The sequence below is a fragment of the Rhincodon typus genome, chromosome 4 (assembly GCF_021869965.1).
Source record: "Rhincodon typus isolate 14 chromosome 4, sRhiTyp1.1, whole genome shotgun sequence".
Lineage (NCBI taxonomy): Eukaryota > Metazoa > Chordata > Chondrichthyes > Orectolobiformes > Rhincodontidae > Rhincodon > Rhincodon typus.
In genome coordinates, this window is record NC_063335.1 from 71,069,234 (window position 1) to 71,079,919 (window position 10,686).

Below are 10,686 nucleotides of genomic sequence, written 5' to 3' on the forward strand. Positions count from 1 at the left end.
GAAGTGACTTTGCATGCACAAGCCTATTCTCATTAGAAGGTGCTGTTTGAGAGTTTAATTTGCTAAAGTTCTGTAATTATTTGTATCTCCATATAAGGATCCAACTAGAATTGTACTGTTACATCCCTTTCTTACAATGTATTTTTAAAGTGAACGGAGTCGCATTTAAGAGATCCTTGCTAGGAAATAATTAACATTAGAGCCTGTATTTCTCATTCAAGTGGAGCATACATGCCTGAACAAAAGTAATAAGCATCCATACATAGTAAGATATTCCAATGAAAAAGCATTTACCTCATTCCTCTGATTTTTGCCTTGTTCTCGTGACGATCAATGAGACTATGTAGAATTTGCAATACAAGTTGCCTTAGCTCACTATCTTCCATTAGTGAAACAGATAGTATTGGATCTAAAAATGGAGATGGAAGGGCAGCTGCTACACTTTTGGCCTTATATCCTGAAGTCACCTAGTAGTAATAGAGAGAGAAAAGAGATATAATTAATTATCTAATATCATCTTCTAATTGCTACTGGCTTTCAAAATAAAACAGGTAGAATCAGCCACTAGTCTCCCAGTTTATCTCCACATTTCATAAAGCCATCAATAAACAAACCAATGTGAATTGAAATCAACATTTTGGTCAAAATGACTGAAATAGTCAGGCACGAAGAAACCTGTATCTCCTGTTTGATTTATACCTCTATGAGAAGTTCACATGTTGGAAATAAAAATCATGTCTTAAGAAACTGCATTAAAATTACATTTGGACTACCCATTAGTCTGTAGAGTGTTACAGATCTTCTACATTTGGATCTGTTGCCAATTTCCTTTGATTTCTCTTTTCCTTATACAATTTTATTTTTAAACCACTTTGATTGTTTTTACAGATATCTGGAAATAGTCAAATGTGTCCTCAGAGCTTGAGCATTAACATTGCAAATTTATGCTTTAAAATGTCATTCAAAAGGGGTTTCAATTTGAATGAAGCCAGTGTATGTCAAACAGAAGTTCAATCAAGTCAGATCAAACTTTTAATACTTCCATTGAAAGTCAAAGGAAAAAGTATCACTGAATCCCCCAAACATCAACGTCCTGCTACCACAGGAACTGAACTGGACCAGTCATAAAAAATAACATGATTACAAGAGCAGGTCAGATCTAGGAATTCTGAGATGAGTAACTGTCATGCTGACTCTCTGCAGCCTGTCCATTATATACTAGCGTCAAGTTAGGAGTAAAATAGAATACGGTCTACTTTTGGGGTGAGTATATCTCCAGCGACAGTAGAGAAACTTGCCAGAATCTAGCACAAAGCACATTTGATCGACATCCATCCACCACCTTAAAACATTTGCTTCCCAACGTCAACACTTAATGGCAATAGTGTGCAGCCTATACAGCATGTCTTGCAATCAACTGAATCTTTCAAACTAAGGTCAAGGACAGCAAATACATGGGAGCAACACGAGTTTGCTTCCAAGCCACACATCATCTAGACTTGAAACTCAGTTATCATTCCCTCACTGTCACTGGGTTAACACTCTGGAACACTTTAACAGTGCTATTGGCATACCTACACACCGTGAACTGAAGCAGTTCAAGATGGCAGCTCACTGCACTTATCAAGCACAATTAGGGATAGGAAACGTATGCTGGCCCAGTTATCAGCACCCATATTCCATGAATAAATAGTGCGCTCGCTGGAAAAGCTCAGCAGGTCTGGCAGCATCTGCAGAGAGAAATCAGAGTTAACGCTTCAGGTCAAATGACCCTTCCTCAGAAAGGACTACGGATAGAAGGCACATGCTATACACAAGATTTTGAAGAAAATACACAGACCTTTTAAACCATCTGATTTATAGATTTTTTAAAATATTATTTAAATTTGTTTTCTTGAATTTTGAGTTATAAAATGTATTTTCGAATGCAGTTGTAGTGACCAGCTTACAGCACAATGTAGGCACAATGGGAAGAATTCCTAGATGATGTAAGATAAGTGTTTGTGTATTTGTGTCAGTTATGGGTGACCATGTTCTTACTAGACCACCAAGATCCTATTTTTTATAAATGGGTTTTGTGTGTCTGAAATTAATACCTAACTTGTATTTCTGTAGCCATAGTGATTTCTTTTAAAAGTTTGTCGAGGGTGAACATTGAATAGCGAACTCTTTTTGTTAAGGTCTGTTAGAAATTTCTAGGTCTCAGAAAATTTTTTTTAAAGCACAAGGAAAACACTCAGACTTTGAGACTTTCACTTTAGTTTTACTTTGTTTTGGAGAGTCTGTGAAGTTCTTTTGTGGAGATGAATCTATAGTGCAGTGCACCCAAGAAGAAGAGACCATAGCAAATTAGCTCTCCGTACAGTGAGGAGTTAGTGGTGGCCCTAGACTGGAAACATTAGGATAAAAAACTGAAAAGAACTTGAAATTGCAGTTGTTTAATCTCAGATGTATGATAGCTCGAAGAATAAGCAAACAGCATTTCCAGCCAACAATTAGTCACAGCTACCTAAAATCTACTGAGGTGTTAGAGAAAGGGATCCTGGCGTAAGTATCGTACAAAGGACTTTTTTAAAAACTGGCAGAGGGGTATTTCGGGATTAATGGGATTATACTTCACGTGTGAATCCAAAACTATTTGTTTTTGTTGTAAGTAAAAAGGATTGGTTTGTTCTATTTCATTTTCTTTGCCTATTAACTTTTTTTTATCGTTGAAAAAAAATCTCCAATATTGTAACTCAGTGAAAAACCACCTCAATTAAACAAACTATGGTCTACCCGACTAAGAATTCAGTCTGGGATCTTAGCAGTTTTGTAAGAACATCAGCTGGGATCATGCCACATCACTAACACAAATGCATAAACACTTATGTTACATCACCTTGAATGCCTAACATTTTGAAATCTTTCCATGGCATTAAGCAGATAGTTGGATATATGCTATAAAGTGCTCACTACAACTGCATTCTAAAATATATTTTGCATGACTCCTTTTTGCTAAAATCATATAAACTTTAAAGAATATAGAAATTATTCCTACTGTACAGACAGACACATATAAAAATTACCTGTCAAGTTCTACATATGATGCAGAATTAAAGACGAGAACAAAAAAAAATGAAAAAGATCTTCAAAAATGTCATTATTCCTCGAAAAGATGAAGTTGTTATTTATCAGTAGTGTCTAGGTCAACCTGTTCTACAATTAGGAATTGAAATGGCATTAAGCACAGAATCAAAACTGGGATCTATTTGCGTTACTGATTAGAATTATTATCCTAACAATTCAAGTTCAGATTAAATTAACAGTCATCCTGGAAGTGATTTTTCACTTTTTTGTTTAGAGTTCAATATTTAACACTTACCATAAGTAGAGATCTGAGAAGCATGACTTGAATGGCTTTTGTTCCCCGATCTCTGAAAAGGATAAAATGATGTAAACATTTATACACAGCAACTTGTTTTGCTTGTTAAAATACAGTTCAGTTTTTTGAGAGACCAGGAAAGATCCCAGAATGCACTGAATATACATAGCTAGGACTAGTCATAGCTCAGAAATTGAATTTAAAGAGGAAAATTAAGTGACAAGATATGTCCAGTTTAGAATATGGTTACCTTTCTAATCAAAAGTTTAAAAAATGTTCACAAAAGCACATGGCAATAGGCAGTGGATCTATATCACATCTCATTCAGACAATAACTATTTAGTTGCATTGCATTTTAATCCATATGTTCCACAACTTGAGTCCTAATTTTCCCTAATGTTATAGTTGTAGGATTCCAGCATTACTCTCTCAACCTACCAACAACACCTTCTTCCTCAGGTGGCTAAGGAAATATGGTATGTGAATAAAGGACTCTCACCAACTTTTACAGAAGCACCAAAGAAAGCATACTGTCTGGGTGCATAACAGCCTGGTAGGGCTTTGCCCAGGACCGTAACAAACTGCAGAAGATTGTGTGCACAGACCAGACAACCACAGAAGCCAACCTTCTATTCATGGACTCCATTTACACCTCTCTTTGTCGTGGAAGGCTGCCAACATCATCAAAGACCCATCTCACCCCTGTACTGCCCACCTACAACTCCTCTGTCAGGCAGAGGATACAGAATATTGAACACATGCGCCAGCCGGTTCAAGAACAGCTTCTTCCCTGTCGTTATTAGATTGATGAATGGATTCTCTAACTTCAAATAATGTTGATCTTGCCTCGCGCACGTTCTGTGCGTGTAACCTATATGCCTCATTCTGTCCAAGTTTTATCACCCTATAATCTTTACATCCTTGCTTACTATGATCTGCCTGTACTGCTCGCAAACAAAGCTTTTTACTGTACTTAGGGATACACGACAATAAATCAAATCAAATCAGGTTATACACTCCCTGAAAGACAATGCATTTTAAAGTTTTTTCAATCTTGTTTGAAGGATTACATTTTATACATACAGACGATACAAATCTATTCAATATCCTGAAATTTATTTAAAAGGATCATAGATAAATAGGCCAGCTAATTAATTTTAAATTAAAAAAATTCACGTCATTAAACTCCTGGTTTAAACTCCTAACATTATCACTAGAACAGCCTTGATGATTCATAAAGGAAGTCAATCACCACCTTGTCAGGCCAATAAATACAACCTAGTCATCATTATTCATATACTGAAGATCAGATAACATTTGTAAAACATTCTTTAATTTAAATTGGCAGGATGAGTCAATTATAAATACTGACTAAAGTGGCAAAGACATATTTTCCAGAAATCTTAACAACAAAATTGCAATGCAAATTGCAGTCAACGTTAAGAAAATGGAAACAATTTTCCATACTGTGTTTTGTGGCACAATTTGGAGCAGGAAAGCTTTTAGCACCTGACAAGTTGCCTAATAATCCAGTTGTAAATTAAATCCATGCATTCAGCAGGGTTCCACATTTCAACCTTAATGCATTAAATAGACAGAAGAGGTGGTATTGTATAAAAGATACAACTGCACAACTGGATGAACACAGCAGGCCAAGCAGCATCATAGCAGCAGGAAGGCTGAGGTTTCCGGCCTAGACCCTCCTCCACTGCAGAATGTTGACAGTTTTATGAACTTAAAAATTGTGGGCTGAGTTTTCCTATTTATAGGCAGAGCTTTTTCAAGTGAGATTTAGGTGCCCAGCCCATCATGTTTGAAGGGTAGTTTTCTCACACAATCTTCTACTCTTCATCTCACTATTCTACCAATCAGCCTCTACAAAAGCTCATTTCATTGAATCACAAAGCACAGAGGAGGAAGAAGTGCTCACGCTGCCAGGACTTTGTGATGCTCATGCAACTGGTGCCATATTTAAACATTGACTCTACAGTACTTTAGGTGCTGCAAACCAGGAACTGCCCTTAACACTGGTCTGAGATAGCAGGTCTGGGTCAGTGTAGTACACAGAGTGAAATGCAACATTCACAAGCTCAATGATTCTCTGTGCTTTGCAAGGGCAAGTGTAACGTCTGTCACCTCACTCTCACAGATCAATTACTCACTAACACTGCCAATGCAAGCACTTCTAATGAAGATTCATGTGTTAGAACTCTCAGTGATGCATGCACCATGTCCATTCAACAACTCCCAGCCACATCTTTCCAAACTAATAACCCTTCCTGACCTCTGTATTCCCCACTCACTCATTGGAGACACCTAATCATCTTTTCTGCTCCTGCATCCATACCAAGTGCTCTTCTATCCACTTCCATCACAATCAATCTCTCCCTTGGTTTCATTGCAGAGAAAAACTGACCCACCTACCAACTAATGTTTCCACAGCGCACTAATTTGATCCTGGTTTTGTGCCATACACTTTGAAGCATCGAAGGCTGAGGGGTGACCTTATAGAGGTTTACAAAATCACAAGGGGCATGGATATGGTGAATAGCCAAGGTCTTTTCCCTAGGGTAGGGGAGCCCAAAACTAGAGGGCTCAGGTTTAAGGTGAGAGGGGAAAAGATATAAAAGGGACCTAAGGGGCAACTTTTTCACAAAGTGGGTGGTATTTGCATGGAATCAGCTACCAGAGGAAGTACAGGCTGGTCAAATTACATCATTTAAAAAGGCATCTGGATGGGTGCATGAATAAGAAGGGTTTACAGGGATACGGGCCAAATGCTGGCAAATGGGACTGGATTAATTTAGGATATCTAGTAGGTATGGACAAGTTGGACCGAAGGGTCTATTTCCATGCTGAAGAAATCTAGGACTCTCTGATCCCTTTGAAAATGGTGAATTCCATGCTGTGGTTTTTGATTTCAAAGGTTAGACCATTTATACCAGTTGTCAATAGTAGTCCCAATATCTCACTTGAGGTGAGGCCTCACTTTTCATCTTCTTCCTCTTTGAATAACTACCTTATATCCAAAGCTGGACATTATCGTGCAATTTGCCATCCATTCTGATAGTTATTATCTGACTGTGGCACATGCTAATTTAAGTGTATCATGTGGAACCTGATAAAAAGGCTTTTGGAAATGTGCTATGTTAACATTTATTTCAATCCATCACTTATTCTATCGTCTCTTCAAAAACTGAATGAGGGTTGGCAAGCAAGACTTTCATTTTTGAGTTCTATGTTGACTAATCAATATAATGTTGTTGGCATCTAGATATTCATCTGTTTTCTCCCCCCCATTATATTTCTTACTACCTGAAGCAGACAAGTCTACAACTCCCCCACACATGTTCAATTTCCTTAAATACAGGAATAATGTTATCTTTGGTTATTTTCCTGTGCACCTTTCTCTAACCAATTTTTAACTATGAATCGGAATGCCTCTATCATCTCTTCTCTAGATTCTTATAAATTTCAAAAATTGAATTAAGCTGGACCTGAAGAGTGCTCTCGAGAGTTTAATTGGCTTATTTAAGACCTCTCTTCTATCTCAAATGTGGTTACATTATTTCTAATCTTATTTCACAATGCCACATCCACCCAATCTGTATCCCTGGCAAATACTACAAAAAAACTAAATATTTCTGATATTTCATCATTTAGGATTTTATCCCCGTCCGTCCCTATTCTTATCCTGAAATATTTTTATATTCGTACAACTGTAGGATGTTTTACCATTTTGCATTAATCTCCTTAATATAATTTCATGCTCCTCTAACTGCCTAACTTTTTTTTACTTCATTCCTAGTCTCTTCATACTCTCACTTGTCAAACTTTATTATTGCGTCCGCATGCATGATGTATGCTCACTTTCTTTACCCTGAAATAGCTTTTGTTCTATAATATTTAGGTAAAAGTGGTTACTCGTGGAGCACTCTCAGCCTTGTACTGAAGCTCTTAAGGAGATAACATCTGTGTTAGAGATGGATCACTCTCCCACTGTGGGGTGAGTAGCAGGGTGGGTTTCACCATCGGCACCAATCACCATCAGGTCATGCATTTCAGACCCCAGACAGAATGGAGAGGTTCCTAAAACTATTCTAATTAGTCTAGCTTCAACTTAAGCCGAGGCCTCCTACACCATAAGTTATCATATTTCCGTACTCAGCCAAATTTGTAGTTTCTCTCGGCAAGATTACAAGGCATGATCAATTATGGCTGAAAAAAAGTGCCCAATGTCAAAATAGTGACACAAATGTACAGCAGTATATGCAAAACATTTTTTTCCCTTCTATTAATGAAAGGCCTTCTGCTATCTTATTGAACACTTACCCACAGTGGCTGGCATCCAGTGAATGTGATCCAGCATCAAAAATGGGTACCTTCCCCATAATAAACATAATGATTTCTGATCTTTGATAATCTGGAAGACTACTCCCAAAAAAGCCTAAAATAAAAAAAAATGAACACAGCACTGAGCTACTTTGATATTCAATAATGCACACAGTTATCAGGTTGTACAGTAAAACTTATACCATTACAGAACAATACCTCAAATTAAAGTTTAGTCAATTAAAAACAAAATATAAACTTTTTGGGACTTGAGTATGAAGTCTAATACCTAATCTGCAGTTGACAAAAAAGCAACTGAAAGATGTAGTTAACTATGAATAGGATAAAGATATTTCAGGAGGTTAATAGATGAAATTTATTGCAGTGTTTTTGACAGCACCTTTCTCCTCTGTTTCTCTTTGCCTGATCAGTGAAGGTCATAACGTCAGGGGAATGCCATCACCTCCAACATTCAATCAAAGGCACATATTCTGACTAACATACAGGTTACCATTCCTTTGTTTTTGAGGAGTCAAAATTTTGGATAATCCTATCAACTACCACTGCTGGAGCACTATCTGCATATGGCTTTTTAAATATCATCCACTATCCAAAAAAGACTAAAACAAATTACTCCAGGAGGCAGGTGTGGATTGTTATATCAGAAATCTGTTGATAAGTGGGTTGATCTTTGCTGGAACTCTATTCAGTTTCTAAACTTCTGGAGTAATGCAGGAAACGTGGGTGAAATGCAGCAATAATGTGGTGGGTAAAGTGGCAAATTCCCAAAATAGCTGGGAAAATTCAATCATGGGGATGACTTAAGGAAAGATTGCCCCATTAGTGGAATGGGTAGAGTCTCCAAGGAGTTATTCCTCCAACCTCAGACTGGCTTTCTTCCAGCAGAGGGAGGCTGCAAAGAAAATATAGCAATTTTAAACCTGCCAACAAAGAATGTGCGGTTAACTATCAGACAGGAAAAAAAAACAAAGCACTGAGATAAATAATCTCTTGAATGTGGAATCTCTAGCTTAAGGCTACATATATTCAAGAGCTACGTCATGGAGAGAAACACATCACTTCAGCCCTGACAAGATGCTCATTCTACAAAAATGAGAATCTATAATGGAATGGACAACACATGGTTTAAAAGAGCTTACCAATATTTTAGTTTACACTTACAAATAGAGCTGCAGCTTTAGAGAAATGTGAAACAGGTTCACTAATGTCAAGGCAAGGAATCTGGCCATTCTTGCCTTGTCTGGTTTACATGTGACATTAAACATACAGAAATGTGGTTGATTCTTAACTGCTCTCTGAAACGGCCTAGCAAGCCACTCGGTTCAAAGACAATAAAGGATGGATTACACATGTTGGCCTTCCAAGTATCTCAACATCACAGGACAAGAGAAAGGAAAGCTCGCCACTAAATTTTTCCTCCTTTTATGTTGAAACTTTAAAAAAAATTTACCCGTGGGATATGGACATCAATGGCTGACCAGTTGCCTAGTTGCCCTTGAAAACGTGGCAGGCTTTTGTAGACCTAATTAATTGCAATAATTAGTCAGTTAATCCAGTATTGTCTTATCATAAGTATCAGCAGACAAAGTGAACTAAATGGTTCTTGGTCATTTGTTGTCTATTACGTCTTATGTTGAATTGAACACATCAGCGTATGTTAGTGGAAAGAAAACATGATTCGTTTAAAGGTTCAGCCCTAAAGTCTGCATCTCTTCTTGACAGAGCTAGGATGTGGATTATGTCTGTGCACTTTCTGGACAAATTACACTTTTTTTATGATTGATAAATCAGCCAGTGTACACTTCTCTAAACTCTGAATCTTTGCATGCAAGGTGCTGATGGCTGCTGGTTGAAGAGCAAGTATGATTGAAGGTGCATATTCTGGAAGTTCTCATCAGTTTTGCATCCTCCCCTCTTAATTTCCTGCCCTCTCTTTAAATGGACTTTTCAACAGTGTGATGTAAACTATGGGATTTATTTTCATAATTTTTATTTTAGTTGCTACAGCCTTGGATTTCAGGGTTTTAACTAACAATTAGAGTAGAAGAATATAATCCCTACAGTGTGGAAACGGGTTATTCAGCCCAACAAGTCCACTCTACTCACCAAAGAGCATCAGACCCAGACTCACCTTCCTACCCTATAACCCTACATTTCCCTTGGCTAACTCACCTAACCTATACATCCCTAGACACTATGGCCAATGCACCTAACCTGTGGTAGGAAACCAGAGCACCTGGAGGAAACCAATGCAGACAGGGGGAGAATGTGCAAACTCCATACAGACAGTTGTTAATGTTGGAATCGAACCCAGGTCCCTGGCACTGTGAGGCAGCAGTGCTAACCACTGTGCCACCGTGTCACCATAATTAGAACATAGAACATAGAACATGACAGCGCAGTACAGGCCCTTCGGCCCTCGATGTTGCCTGTGAAACCAATCTGAAGCCCATCTTCCTAGGCTGCTTTGTCAAAATCCAATTGACAGGCTGGTGGTGCAGAATGTATTCCTTATAGTTATGACCCTAACAGATTTTTACTGGACAACTCTTGGTAGTGTGGATGAGCAGAAAGATCTTGGTGTCCATGTGCATAGATCACTGAAAGTTGCCACCCAGGTTGATAGCGTTGTTAAGAAGGCGTACAGTATGTTAGGTTTTATTGGTAGAGGGATTGAGTTTCGGAGCCATGAGGTCATGTTGCAGCTGTACAAAACTCTGGTGCGGCCGCACTTGGAGTATTGCGTACAGTTCTGGTCACCGCATTATAGGAAGGATGTGGAAGCATTGGAAAGGGTGCAGAGGAGATTTACCAGGATGTTGCCTGGTATGGAGGGAAGGTCTTATGAGGAAAGGCTGAGGGTCTTGAGGATGTTTTCGTTAGAGAGAAGAAGGTTAAGAGGTGACTTGATAGAGACATACAAGATGATCAGAGGATTAGATAGGGTGGACAGTGGGAGCCTTTTTCCT

At 38.2% G+C, this 10,686-nt stretch overlaps 1 protein-coding gene across 5 annotated transcripts in view; it reads right to left on the reverse strand.

The window, feature by feature from the left end:
- Nucleotides 1-10,686, reverse strand: part of efr3a (EFR3 homolog A (S. cerevisiae)) — a 183,425-nt gene that overhangs the window by 45,723 nt on the left and 127,016 nt on the right. For all 5 annotated transcript variants that reach the window (XM_048595631.1, XM_048595629.1, XM_048595632.1 and 2 more), the window contains 3 exons: nt 7,697-7,811; nt 3,365-3,416; nt 295-467 (listed from right to left, as the gene is read on the reverse strand). In XM_048595631.1, the coding sequence (XP_048451588.1) occupies nt 295-467; nt 3,365-3,416; nt 7,697-7,811 (340 nt within the window). The remainder of the gene's footprint in view (nt 1-294; nt 468-3,364; nt 3,417-7,696; nt 7,812-10,686) is intronic.